A 15,154-nucleotide genomic window follows, 5' to 3' on the forward strand; every position below is an offset into this window, starting at 1 on the left:
GATACTTAACCTGCTGAGCCACCCAGGAGCCCCTACTCCTTTCTTGTTGAATTGAAAGTGGTGTACTCTTTGATCAACATTTTCTGAAGAGAAGGAAAGATAATTCAGTCATTCCGCTTCCGTGGGTTGGTCCAAATTTGTTTGTTACTACTGCTAGTTAAGACGCGTGGTCATCCTTTCACACAAAACTGTAACACCACTATAGATTTGTGCCCTACAAACACAGACATTCTCTTGTCCGTGATTTCCATCAGAAATGTCTAAAATGCATGCTGCATTTAAAAGTGTAAGTGGTACACTATCAACTATATTTTTGATAGGAGAAAACTTCCATCTTGCCTGCATATCAGTGAGACTCACGTCTTCTCTGGCGATTTTGCGTATCTGATGGTTTTCAGGTTTTCCACAGACTTGCTTCTGGCACCCTACATTTCAACCTTTGTTTCTCCTCCAACGCCCACGTACGTCAGGTGCCATAGGACACATTCATAACATAACGTGACCTCGGGTTTGTGCAACTTCACGAAGTAGAGTGAGCTGGCACAAGGGGAGGTAGGAGTCTTGCGAGACCCAATCATGACCCTGAGGTGGCTAGCAGGAAATTAAATATACATGGGTGGGGTTGCCTGGGTGGCTCAGTCGGTTGAGCGTCCGACTTCGGCTCAGGTCACGATCTCGCGGTCCGTGGGTTCGAGCCCCGCGTCGGGCTCTGTGCTGACCGCTCGGAGCCTGGAGCCTGCTTCGGATTCTGTGTCTCCCTCGCTCTCTGCCCCTTCCCTGCTCATGCTCTGTCTCTCTCTGTCTCTCAAAAATGAAGAAACATTTTAAAAAAATTAAAAATAAACAAACAAACAAACATGGGTGGTTTAGTGGTCTCAACCCACATAAATCTATCCTGCCACATTCAAACTAAATTGATCCTGACTCAGCTTCCCCTGGCCAAATCCTAAGAGTGCTTATGACCTTTCAAATGCCATCTGATGCAAGATTTAGAGTCCGTGAGGAGGCAGCGCAAAGAGGCAGTAGCCGGCCAAATGTGGCTGAAACCATTTACTTTTACAAAGTTGACAAAGGCCTATGGCTAGAGCACACGTTGCAGGACCCCTGGGACTTGAGAAGGAGCCTGGCAAGTGAGGGTCCCTTTACCCTAAATCTCCTTTTGACCTAATCTGTGCCAGGCCTGTGTCCCGCCCTGGCGTTGCGAAGGGAAATGGAAAACATTTCCTACAATGTGCTTCTGCTGACCTATATTGATAGAAGGTGACATGACAGGAAAAATTAATATCCATCTATTCAGTGTCAATTATCTGAATCAAACCACACAGGTATAGACGGATATGGGGCTGGCCGGTTGTTTCCAGGATAGACTGACTGCAGACAACATTCAGAGGAGTATATTCACTGCTGGCATGGCCTTTTTGCCTGAATCAAATCAAAGGCACTTTCCAAAGTGCTTCCTTTGCAAGTCATTTCCAGGCGAGACACCAAGGCTTAAGTTCTTGCAACCTCTATTGAGGAGTGGAGACCAGTGCCCACGGCTTTGGAGGGTTATTTCCCTGCTCTCTCTTCTTCTGTCACCATCTCGGTGAGCTAAGACTTCTTCCAAATCCCTGACCAAGGACTCAGAGAGGTGCAGGGTTTGCTCTGGTCTATCTAGTAGACCCCCCTATTTTCCAGGATCGGCTCTGGGAATGTGAGATGGTGCGGTGGGATTAGGGACAGCTTGCGGTAACCTGCCTGGGTCCCAGAACACCCTGCCCCGTGGAGAGTTATAAACACAAAGCGCTTCTGGATGGGGGAGTCCCGCCCATAAACCTGAGATGGCATTAATTATAATTATGGAAGAGTACTGAGTTTGGAAACTGGAGGACGGAACTCCAGTCTTGGCTTCTGTACCATGGGAACTTAGACAAATCATCTTCCCTCTTTAAGGCTCAGTTTCTCGTCAACAAAATGAAGGAATTCAACTATACGATGTCTGAAAGTCCCTTCTGTCTCTGTTGTGGACAGCTATGATGTTGACAGAGAAGATGATGAAGCCCCGGGTTTCAATGGGATAATCAGTAGTAAAAGTGCCTCTGGGCCTAGCCTTCTGGTAGGCTCCGTAAGAAACACAAACTAATCAGCAGTTAGGGCCCAAAGAACTTGAACTTACACCTTAATTAAACATGCAGAGAAAGAGGTAAATAAAATTGGGAAATGAAATAATGTTAATGCCATTAGGGTGGGGTCAGGAATAAACATGAGTTTGGTTCTAGGAAATAAGCTTCTGTCTCAGATGCTGATGAGCAACTCCCTAAGACATTATAGATTGTGAAACCTAACTGATAGTTGATGACTCAAAGGCCAAGTAGATCTGGCTTCTGGTTATTTGCTGGTAACCAAAAATGCTGATGTTGCAACAAGGTTATCGTGATTAAAACCACATTAAATAATCAAAAGGGAATGATAAGAGATGATAACTGCTTCTCTTGATATAGGAGTTCACAAGCACTGTGCCCAGTGTGGGGCAGGCGGCTGTAATCCTTGGCGACATGGACAGCTGTCTCCCTGGTACAGCTTTAAGGGTCTTGGGTGCATCCCCTAAGAGCCTTCCTCACTTAGGTGTTCACTTCTTCAATTCACGGAAGGGCATACTTCTATCATTCATTTCAAAATAAGACATTAAGTTTGAAAGGAAATCACTAGAAGAAATCAGATATTGACTACATGTGATTCTAGGCCTTAATGCCATCTCTGGAATTATTCATAGTTTGTACTGGTAATTTCTTTTTCTGGAGTGGTTCCAGGTAACATGTCTCTCCATTTTCCTGGGAATAGCTCAAGTGTGGAACACGTACTTCTGGCAAAGTCCATCCGCTTGTCTTACACTTACTCGCATACAGTTTTTCCTGAGTCAGCCCTGGCCTTGATCCTTTGCATCCAGTGACTTCCTGTGGCTGAGCCCAGCCCTGCCCTAGCTCTGCACCTGTCATTGGTTATGCAGAAAGGCCATGGCCATCATCAGAGGTATGCAGCCACTTTGCTCCTGCCCTCTTGACAGCCAAGTCACCAGATGTGCCATTGGGGCTCTGATGGGAGCAGGAACAGTGGTGGCTGTTGGGATAGAAGAGTGATCTGACAATTCATCACATCAGAGGAGTCCTAAGGAGGGGGCTGGTGTGCTTCCTCTAGGTTGAAGTTGAGTAGTTACCCATAGGGAAGGCACCAGTGGTATTTCCTACAATGTATCTGCTTGGTGGAGGGAACTCAGGAAAAACATGAACAGAGTGTTCTTTGTCCACTAGTGAAGTAGTTGAGACTCAGAGTGCTCAGGATTTCTTACAACACAGTGACCCTCTTAAATTCAAGGCGAATTCATCAGTTCCATCTTACGTTCCTGAGACTCTGCTCCCCATTCTGGTCTGTTTCAAAGAAAAGTCCATGTGACATCATCCTTTGCCCACTCAGGGACTGACTCAAGAAGGAACATCACCATGATGACATGGTGAGGCTGGATTCCAGCAGATCACCCTCCAGATGCATCTGTCCCCCGCTGTTGACCACCTCCCCATTTACCCGTGTTCTTCCCCTCCTTACCCACAGGCTTCTCAAATTCCACATGTCCCAACCCCAGAACTCCTCAGGGGGATCATCCCTTCCAGGTTCCCAGGTGCTTAAGGCCCTACCTAGTGGAGACTTAATGCTCCTTCTCCTTTCTTCCCTGGACAATATTTGCATTATTTTCTCTTAGAGTCCTCTTGTTTCTGTGAAGAGGAACTGTTTTTTAATTTTTCCAAAGCCGTGAGAATTAAATTAGATAATGCATACAAAGAGGTTAGCTTAGTGCCAGGTACAAAAAATTTATTTTTCACACCAGGAAAAGGATTGTACTATACACAAAATTTTGCACCCTCCCTCCCTTTTTTAATAATTAAAAACATTTGATTGTAAGAAACAGTCCTCCTCCCCCTTTTTAAACATATACAATGCACCATAATATTTTTCCATTTCCAACAAACACATTTCTGCAATAGTTCTTTTTAAAAAATGATCACTTAGTATTTCATATTCTAGAAAATATAATTATATTCTAATTTATTTAACTATTTACTATTAAAGGAGACTTAAGTTGTTTCAGGTTTTTCACTATTGCAATAGCAACCAACGTGATTTGTTAAGTATGAGAAGTAGAAATTATATGTGTACTGACAATCATTTATCTAGTTAAAGACAGAAGAAAGGCTGATAGAAATGTTTAAGAGTATATTTTTCACATATATATAAAAGGTATATATTATATGTATGCTGATAAAGCTTATCTGGTTAAAGATTAAAAAAAAGACTGGAGCAAAATGTTAATAACCATTTCTGGGTTATAGAATTAGGGTAATTTAAATTTATTCTTTATATTTGTCTTGATTTGCCATTTATTTTTCTTCAGTGTTCATGTATTACTTTATAACTGGGAAAAATAAAAACCATTTAAAAGGTATTTTTAGAAAAGTACCAGGGTATGTTTCACGAGCCACACCCTTTGAGTCTGTGCCTGAGAACAAAAGTCCAGTAGGCTGCCTATTACTGTATTGGAGGAGGGACTGGGGCTGGGAGTTATGCCCCAACCTTGAGACAAATTCTGAGATCCTGCAACCTTTTCCACTTCACCTGCTTTCATCTTCGTTTCCCTAAGTCATTTCTCCATGATCAGCATTGAAGCCCTAAAAATAAAAAAGGACACGTGTGTTTGTCTTTGGGGCAGAACAGAAGGGAGGGCTGGAGCAATGGCTCCCAATCCGGCACGGATTTTGGGTGGTGGGGGAGGGAGGAGGTGTAGGGGGTGGTCAAAGAGTAGTAAGCAGTGATGGGTTTAAAGAAGATAGACAAATAGGCTTCCCCTTCCGATTTTACATCTTCCTCCTATTTTTTCCCCCTAGGCAAAGTCAAACATTTCATCCCTTTAAGCTGATTATTTAGCTCCATATCTCTAATTAACACACTTCCATTTTAGGTATTACTAATTGATGTGCCAATATGAATGATTATGATCTCCTTTTCTTTCACAGCCCACTCCCTCTCACTGCATACAAGCATATTTCCCATCCTCTTATTCTCCTATGCTCTCAACATAGATCAATATTCCATATTTACATTATAATTAATGACTAGAATGCTATTTGGAGCTGAATCACAACATGCTTTTCCTGCCCAGATTTTTGTTTTCCCTGGAGTTAACACCTTTCTTGTTTCTATACTTCATTTTATATGTACTTATTTCTAATTCAGTTATATACTCTTTGTTTATTGTCTCAATTTCTTCCTAATAATTTCATTCACATCAGCTTAATCTTCTTGATGAACTATCTCCTAGAGCTCTCTGCTTGCTGCAATTTGGAGTGGCTGCTCTATATGCCTGGTATCCATTATATATGTCATCCTGAGATGACCCTTCATCCCTATCCTGAGAATCCCCTTCATGTCAGTTCTCAGTCTAGGTCTCTTATTCCCACAGTAGTATCCTTTTTGGAGAAACACAAGAGTCCAGTAGCTTCCTGAGAGAGAAAGAATACATCGGAGATAAATTTTGTAAGACTTCATATATGTGAAAGTATCTTGATCCTACTCTCATGCTTCATTGATAGCTTAGCTGGGTATAGAAATGTAGGTTGGGAATACTTTTCTTTCAGAATTTGAAAGTACTGTTCCATTGTCTTATAACTTCCAATGCGATTTTAAGAAGGCCAAACCTTTATGTAATCTTTACCCCTTACCCCGCCCCAGAAGATGGAAAGAACTGCTTTACAACCCTGTGTTATAAATTTTTAGTTATGTGTCATGGCCTGAGTTTATTTTTATCCATTATACTGTGTACTCCATAGGTCCTTTTAATATGCAAATACTCGTCCTTCAGTTTCTTTGAATTTTTTTCTCAAACTCCTTTGATTCACATGCTGGATTTCCTGGACTGGTTCTCTAATTTTCTTACCTTTTCCATCCTTATTTACATCTCTTTGTATTTTTGCTCTTTTGGGGGGAGGAAATATCATCAATTTTATCTTCCAACTCTTCTGCTTAATTTATTTATACTATAATGTTTTAAAAGATTTTTTTCTGTTCTCTGAATATTCTTGTTTTTGCATCCTATTCTTGTTCTATGAATGCAAGATCTCTTACTTGCTAAAGATACAAATGAGAGTGTGTTTTAAAAGTATCATCCCCTTGCAGGACAGGTTACTTTCTTTTATTTTTTTAATTAAAAAAATGTTTTTAACATTTAATTTTGAGAGAGAGAGAGAGAGACGGAGAGAGAGAGAGGGAGAGAGAGACAGTATGAATGGGGGAGGGGCAGATGGAGGAGACACAGAATCCAAAGCAGGCTCCAGGCTCTTAACTGTCAGCACAGAGCCCGATGTGGGGCTTGAACTCACAAATTGTGAGATTATGACCTGAGGTGAAGTTGGACGCTTAACCAACTGAGCCACCCAGGCGCCCCAAGACAAGTAACTTTCATCTGTTTCTTTATTTGGGTCTCTGTCATTGATAGTCCTGTGGTTGTCTGGCGATCTTTGTATATCTGCTCATATTTTAAGGTAGGGCCTCAGAAGCTTGACTAGATGTTCTGAACCTGAGAGTGTGTCTCGTTCACTTTGGGCTTCATCATAGCATGACATGCAGGAATGACACATGTCCCAACTGCAAGGGTCACAATTCACATTGTAGTCTTAATATGGTGTCATGAATTTCAGCATCTTTGTGTTTTTCCTAGCATAGCTGGGGAAGCCTGAATTTCAGCATCTTTATGCTTTCCTCTCAGGTTGTCCTATCCTCCAGAAAAGGACCTTCCAGTCTCTTGCCCAGAGGGTAAAGACCTGGCTGGAAGTGTGCTAGAAGCTCAGTGGGAAAGTGAGCTGGAAGTTTTCGTGTTCAGTGTACATATATTAAATGAATCATCCCAGTGTTCAGTACGGTATCTCCACTTCAACTGTGCCCGTGTCCCTGCAATCTGCAGTTTGCCTTTTTCACGGAATAAACTTAAAGTCTTCTGCCAAGATGGGGGAAGGATAGTTACCTGACTGGTGTTCTGAGAAAGACTTTTAACCTCTTTTAGCTCCACGTTTAACCCTACTTCAAGAACGAACTCCTGACACGTGGTGAGTTTTTCAGTATATTGTCATTTCCCGATTGCCTCCATAGGATACTGATTCCCCAGGAGGTTAAATCAGTTACCACTGTTCATCTGCTCTTCAGCTTGCAGTTTGTTGCAACTGTCTCCTGCTCAGGTCTTTTTATCCTTGTAATTTATTCTTCTAAAATATATTTTAATCATTTTATTGAAGTTTCAAGAGAGGGCAAGTGTATAATCTGGCATTCTTAATCAGAAGTCATTTTTATTATTTTGTAAAAAAGTCAACACATATTAAGAATATTGGGGCACCTGGGTGGCTCAGTCAGTTATGCTTCCAACTTCAGCTCAGGTCAAGATCTCATGGCTTGTGAGTTCAAGCCCCACATTGGGCTCTGTGCTGACAGCTCAGAGCCTGGAGCCTGCTTCAGATTCTGTGTCTCCCTCTCTCTCTGCCCCTCCCCTGCTCATGCTCTCTTTCTCTCTCTCTCTCTCTCTCTCTCTCTCTCTCTCAAAAATAGATAAACATTAAAACAATTTGTTTAATTAATTTAAAAAAGACTATTAAATTTTTGTGTTTATTAATTGCCATAAACATTTTTAGTGTGCTTTAATTTTGATTAAGATATTTTTGCCATAATAAAGCTTTTATGTTTCTATGGTAAAATGTATTACTTTTTTCCTTTGCTATTTCTTGATCTACTTCTAACTTAGAAATCCTTTCTATATCCAATAGATAAGTAATCACCTTTTAAAAAAGTATCTTGTCTGTGTGTTGTTTAGATTCTTTTAATTTAACTCTTGAATTTATTTAGGATTCATTTAGGTGCATTGTATGAAGTAAGTCCTCAAATTGATTTTCTTCTCTGTAAAAGCCAGTTTTCTCAGTATCATTTGTTGAATAAACCATCTGTTCCTCATTGGGAATCAAGACTTTATTCATCACATATTAAGTTCTTATATATCCTAGGATCAATCTGTTCAGGCTACTGTTCTCTGCCATTGATTTCTTTAAGTCTTCAACCATTACTGCCCTATTTTAAAATTAATAACTTTGTAGTGGCTTTATCTAGTTAGGCAAGCTTTTCCTCATTATTCTTTACTTTAAAAGTCTTTCTAATTTATTCTGGGGCAGCTGGGTGGCTCAGTCAGTTAAGCATCCGACTTCCGCTCAGGTCATGATCTTGTGGTTCATGGGTTTGAGCCTCGCATCGGGCTCTGTGCTGATAGCTCAGAGCCTGGAGCCTGCTTCAGATTCTTTGTCTCCCTCTCTCCCTCTGCCCCTCCCCTACTCGCACTCTGTCTCTCTCTCTCTCTCAAAAAATGAATAAATATTAGGGCGCTCGGGTGACTCAGTCGGTTAGGCGCCCGACTCCGGCTCAGGTCATGATCTCGTGGTCCATGAATTTGAGCCCCACATCAGGCTCTGTGCTGCCAGCTGGGAGCCTGGAGCCTGCTTTAGATTCTGTGTCTCCCTCTCTCTCTCTGCCACTCCCCTGCTCATGCTCTGTCTCTCTCTCCCTCAAAAATAATAAATAAACATTAAAAAAAGAAGAAATATTAAAAAAAATTAAAAGTCTTTCTAAGTAATTCTAATTTTTAAATTCTTCCTGATGAATTTTTAAATCATTATATGAAATAAAATATTCTCATTGGGATTTTGGTTGCAATTGCATTACATTTATAGATTAACTTGGAATAAGTGGACCTTTGTAATATTGAGTTTTCCTTTCAGGGAACATAGTATGTGTCTCATTTATTCAAGTCATCATACGTCTTCTATTAGCATTTTGTTTAAAAATATTATCTCAAGTTATTTTATCACGCAGCTGTATCCTCTTATATTTTTTGAACATACTCAACAATTTTCACTTGTTTCTTCAAGGAAATTTTTTCCTTCAAGTTTTCAGAGCAGGAAAACACGCAGGATCTTTTTCAGGCCCAAGTCACGCTGGATTTTCTGCCTATTCATCACTTACCTGGATAAGAGGTCTATGTAGTCATAGTGTCTAATGGACAGGATCAACTATGGCCATTCTGTTGCTCAGCCAGCCCAGCCGACAACTATTCAACTAGGTTTGACTTTTGAGCTTTCATATTGGTCTCTGCATTTTCTAATTTTAGCAAGAATTTACTAATTCAGTGTAGTCAGAATCCCTGCCCTCCATATCTGATTGGGTTGGTCAGTTCTCTACCATCACTCAGATGATGTCTGATCACCCTGGCCTGCTTTCAGCAGGATCCCCCCCTGCCCTATCCCTTATGTTTCCTCTTAGTAACTTTCCAGCCCCTGACCCAACCCCGCTCCTGGGCTATAAATTCCCATCTTTCCTTGTTATATTCAGAGTTGAGCCCGATGCTCTCCCCTACTACAAAATCCCATTGTAGTCCCACCCTGGAATAAAGTCACCTTCACATCATTAACTGGTGTCATGAATAACTTTTCCTTAACAGAAGTACCTGAGAGCTCAGAGGGAACGGGGGGGGGGGGGGGGTGGGGGGGAGCTTTAACTTCTCAATGCTTCCAAAAGGGTAGATGTTTCTGTTTTGTGGGTTAGAGTGGGACTATGAAGACAGGAGAAAAATGTTTTCTCTAATCATTAACATAAACTCTAGTTTGTTCTTACTTCACGTCTTGTTAGCAGTTGTTTTTATGACAAACGTGCCGTTGCATTCAACCTGGCGAGTCGGACTTTCTGATCACGGCTTCCCCACATCCGAGCCAGGCCCTCCCACTGGCACTGCCCACCAGAGGCAGTCTCCTCCTGTGCAGGCAAAGCAGTGTGGACCGACTGCCCTGGAGGGCTGTTGAGATAACTGGATAAAAATGCCGAGTGCTTTTTAAAATTCTGTGTAAACTTAGATGTTAGGAGTCGCCCGGGGACACATTCCTACAAAATACTTATCCTATGAGATTCTTAAGATGCATTCCTGTGACTACAGATTTTGACATTTAGCCTCTTCTTAGAAAACATGCAAGTCATTGTTGTAAAGAAAACGGCCGGGCGTCTTCCCTTTTTCAGGCTTGAGCACACAGGTGACACGGGGAAGGGTGGAAGGAGTCGGAGGCACAGGAAGAATCAGACCACCTTTTCTGTGGGGTGTCGGGAGGGCGGCAGTGGAGGTTTGCACCCAGATCCCACTCCGTCTGAGCCCAGACTGGCTCTTTCTATAAGGGTTCATGAGGCTGGGTGTGGGCAAGTGGGCTTGGGAAGGGGTGAGAAACAGCTGGAAAGTGAAGTTGGGGGGTCTGAGGATAGCGTGGTAGGTCCTTTATTACTGTAGCGTAATATAATCATAAGCCCCCTTAAATCCTGTTTGGAGCCAGGTGAAGTGTCACTTCTAGAGTGAGGACATAGCATGTCGGAACTTATGGGGCATTGTCAGAGCACCTCCTTCAAATCAAATCTAACAAATAAAAAGAACCGGGGAGGGTAGCATCTAAAATAGATCCAACAGTACTACGAGAGCAGTAAGCTTCCAGACGATTAGTGGATCCGACAAAAGCAGCTCCATCCCAACCGATACGTGTCGTGCCGTCACACGAAGAGAGCTGCGCCTCAGACATTAACCTTACGGTAGACAAATACTGTCCACTTTAAGAACTAGAACAGGAGGAATAATGAGGGGGAGTGAAGCAAAAGCTGTGGAGCTCTGAGCAGGTGATATCATACTACCTGCAGGGCTGAGCACTTGGCCAAAGAGAGCAAGGGAGTAATTAACACGAAGACACAGCCTTGGACCAGACCACACACATGGATTCCAACAATACGAAAGAAAACAAGGGATGCAGAAAACAAGTCTTAGAGAACCAACCTGCAAGAGTTGGGAATGCCAAACAGTTAAAAAAAAAAAAAAAAGCCCACACTAGAACATCTGTTATTTAGAGAAAACAAGAGAGAAAATATCCTAATGTACACCACCTTCTCATGAAGTACCCACACATTTCAGAGGGAATAACAAAGTAATGGCAGTTACGGCTCTTCGGTGAGCTCTTATATGCCCCAGGCATGGGGCTACCCATTTATACATATTTAATCTTTGCAGCTACTCCCTGGGGAGAGTATATTATTTTATCAAAGAGGACACTGAGGCTTGCAGCCGTTGGGCAGCATACCTAGGTCACAGAACTGATGAGAAGCGGAGCCGGATTTAAACTTGGCATTCGTGGATGCCTTGCTCTCAATCGGTGTCAAAAAGCAGCGAGAAACCCAGATGATAAGGGAGGAGACCCGAGCACTCGTCCTGGTTACCTCTATGACATTGGGCCCAGATCCCCTATCTACAATAATGACAAGGCCAAGCTGGGTATATTTCAAGGGACTCTTCTAGGTCTAAAATGTTGGGTTGGTTTCAAATCAATAGTCTATAGTTTATAAGAGAGACTGATGTCAGAGACACATGTAGAATAATACTGAACCATACTCGTGGGCAGATTTTAAAATATAGGGGTCGCCATGGCAGTAGTAGATAATTATAAAATTTAAAAGAGCACTGAGGGGCGCCTGGGTGGCTCGGTCGGTTAAGCGTTCAACTTCGGCTTGGGTCGTGATCTCGTGGTCCGTGAGTTTGAGCCCCGCGTCGGGCTCTGGGCTGACCGCTCAGAGCCTGGAGCCTGTTTCAGATTCTGTGTCTCCCTCTCTCTGACCCTCCCCTGTTCATGCTCTGTCTCTCTCTGTCTCAAAAATAAATAAACGTTAAAAAAAATATTTTTTTAAAAAAAGAGCCCTGAGATATGCATCAAGGGCACCGTAGAAGGTAAAACATACATAGAAAAATGAAAGCCTAGGATAGTACTGAGTGCACGTACCCTATGCATGTACCGGGATGTGCATAAAAGAACTAGCAGCCGTGAAAGGAGAGTATGTAGATCAATATATCTTTCTCTGTTTCCCTCTTTCTATTGCTCGCATCTGTTTACCAAAAGGGTACTTTTGGTAAGAAGTTATACTTAACGGGGGCTCCTAATGCCTCAGTAGGTTAAGCAACTGCCTCTTGATTTCATCTCAGGTCATGATCTCATGGTTCGTGCGTTCGAGCCCTGCATCCAGCTCTGCTCTGACAGTGCGGAGCCTGCTTGGGATTCTCTCTCTCCCTCTCTCTGCCCCTCTTCCCTTGTGCACGTGCATGCACTCTCTCAAAATAAATAAATGAACGTTAAAAAAAAAAAAAAAGAAGTTGTACCTAACAAAATGAGGTGGGGACAACGGCAGGAAGGGATAGAAAATGGAACTGCAAGGTCTAAGTGTAAAACAATAAGGGAAAAATGTATTGATACACCGTGTGAACCTGAACATAAAGCATGCTAATACACTGAAGCAAATAAATGGAAAAAATTCACCTTGTTCTTGAACATGAAAGATATTTAGCAAATGCGAAAAAGGCAGAAAGTCCATATATCATATTACCCCAACTACATGTAATCATCTTGAAAGAAATGGACACAAACAGAATTAGAAATGTGCTCAACTACTTGAAAATTTTGAAATGCTCTCTTAAATAATTTCTGAATGGGGGCGAGTTCCTGCATACAGTAACAGAAAGCGTGTTTTTTTTTTTTTTAATGGAAAGAAAGCTCATGATCATAAGAATTGTTATTTATTGTAACAGTATCCAAATTCTATGTAATGAGCAGGCAGTTTATAGACAAGGAGAAAACAGACATTAAATCACATGAATGAGTGCACATCGCTCATAGCTTAATGAGATGCAAATTAACATTTGTTAGGACTTCCTTACACGCCTATTAAACTTAAAAAAAACAACGATAAACCCAGGGTTGGTAGGTTTTCTTTGTGGCGCCAGGCTCAGTGCTGGAGGAATGGCAGTGAAAAATAATGGATCCCTGCCCTCATGGAGCCCAGCACAATGGAAATGGCTGATGTGGTGGGCTGTATTTTTGAGAGAGAGAGAAAGAGAGGGAGCAGGGGAGGGGCAGGAAGAGATGGAGGCACAGAATCCGAAGGAGGCTCCAGGTTCTGAGCTGTCAGCACAGAGCCCGACGTGGGGCCCAAACCCATGAACCAAAAATCAGGGGCCGAAGTTGGACACTTAACCGACTGCACCACCCAGGCAGCCCTATATGTTTGTTTTAAAACCTCAAGGAGATTTTGTAAAGATAAATAGAGCGTGCTTCCCTTCTGTGTCAAGATATTTAGATTCATAGTTTTTAAATAAAAAAAAAAATTGTTCGCACATACCCATACACCGCTTGTGGGTTCCTGCCTTATGTGGGCAATGTATTCCATTCTACTTTGGAGCCTTTTGTGGGCCTAGATTTATGGATCTAGATCAGTTGCCCTCAACCCCGGCTGCACATTAGAATCACCTTGAGTGCACTGCTAGACGAGCCTGCTAAGGTGATGCCCACCCACTGAGGGTGATGCCCAAGTGTCACTGACTCTAATATTCAGCCAGAATACAAAGGCCACTCGGGCAACAAAACTCTCATAAACTTTACATTTTGATTACATAGAATGTGCTCAGTCATTCTCGAGAATAAGCCTTTAAGATATCTTTATGAAATCCTGAGTTCAAAAATACCCTTCTGGGATTGTTAAGACAAAGTGGGTGCATCATAGTGACAAATGCAATCAAGATGCTGGGGTGCCTCTGTTCCACCCTACCCCAAATTTTAGTGTCATGGGTGGGCAGACTAGGTTAGCCTTGGCGGCCTCTGATCTGATAAGAGAGGATTGTTGGAGGTTGACTTACCAGGCTGTGTTTACCTCAAAGGGAAGAAAGGTAGGTGGGCACCTCCAGAAGTTCTCACAGAGGATGAAGTGAGAGTCCAGGCAGGAATGAGAAGGGCCTGGATGGAAAAACGCACCCTGATAATTGACCTGAAAACTGTTCTGTCCATATGATGAAAAGGAGGCTTGAAGGGAAAGGTCTGGGATTGCCGATCATTTTGGAAGACACCAAGGAGTCGGGCGACCCAGATTTTAGGCTGTGCATCTCTTGGAGGGAGAACTCCGCATGGGAGCTGTGCTTTTATCCTGGGCTCTGGGGAAGATTCTCTGAGACCGGGGTGGACAATGGCACCCAGTGCACATGGCCGCTGAGCTTTGTGCTGGTCTGCGAATGATTTCCCAGTGCCCGACTCTCCTCCTTAGTTTGCATCTCCAAGACTGGGGTTAGGTCTGCTTGTCTTCCCCGTACTCACCTCTCCCACCTGTCCAAAGTTTGCCGGGGTTCATGGGTCTGATGTGGAGCTTACCCGCTAGGTCATGTATCGCCTCTAAATCAAGCTAGGGCTTGGGATTTTAAAAAATCCCCCATTGGGCCCAGTTTCAGACCAGTGCTAATGGATCTTTTGAGTAACTGCATCCTTTTCCCCCTCCTCCAGGCTGCCCATTCTCCAGGGAGGGACATTTGCTTTTGTGGCACCCTCTCTGGCCATGCTCTCCCTCCCCACTTGGAAGTGCCCACCGTGGACACTCAATGCCAGCCTGGTGAACACCAGCTCTCCTGAATTCACTGAAGAATGGCAGAAGAGAATCCGAGAGGTAAGGGGCTAAGGGGGGTGGAAGGGGAAATGTATACTACTACCATGTGTTTGATAATATTGCTCTAGTTCAATTTTTTTTCCCCTCCTTCCAAAGTCAGAACTTGTACCTTCGTTAATGGACTTTTAAAAAAAATGTTTTTTAATGTTTATTTTTTATTTTTGAGAGAGAGAAAGAGAGAGAGTATGAGCAGGGAGGGGCAGAGAGAGAGAGGGAGACACAGAATCCAAAGCAGGCTCCAGGCTCCGAGCTGTCAGCACAGAGCCTGACATGGGGCTCAAACCCATGAACTATGAGATCATGACCTGAGCCAAAGTTGGATGCTTAATTGACAAAGCCAACCAGACGCCCCTCTATTCTTTTTTCTTTTTTTTAATTTTTTTTTTTAATGTTTATTCATTTTTGAGAGACAGAGAGAGACAGAGCATGAGCGGGAAGGGGCAGAGAGAAAGGGAGACACAGAATCCGAAGCAGGCGCCAGGCTCTGAGCTGTCAGCACAGAGCCCGACACGGGGCTCGAACCCATGAACTGTGAGATCATGACCCG

The 15,154-nt window shown here is 42.9% G+C and overlaps 1 protein-coding gene across 3 annotated transcripts in view; it reads left to right on the forward strand.

The window, feature by feature from the left end:
* Positions 1-15,154, forward strand: part of LOC106975715 (solute carrier family 23 member 1-like) — a 55,845-nt gene that overhangs the window by 15,306 nt on the left and 25,385 nt on the right. For all 3 annotated transcript variants that reach the window (XM_015073059.3, XM_015073061.3, XM_015073062.3), the window contains exon 4: positions 14,448-14,607. In XM_015073059.3, the coding sequence (XP_014928545.3) occupies positions 14,448-14,607 (160 nt within the window). The remainder of the gene's footprint in view (positions 1-14,447; positions 14,608-15,154) is intronic.

The sequence above is a fragment of the Acinonyx jubatus genome, chromosome A2, assembly GCF_027475565.1.
Source record: "Acinonyx jubatus isolate Ajub_Pintada_27869175 chromosome A2, VMU_Ajub_asm_v1.0, whole genome shotgun sequence".
Lineage (NCBI taxonomy): Eukaryota > Metazoa > Chordata > Mammalia > Carnivora > Felidae > Acinonyx > Acinonyx jubatus.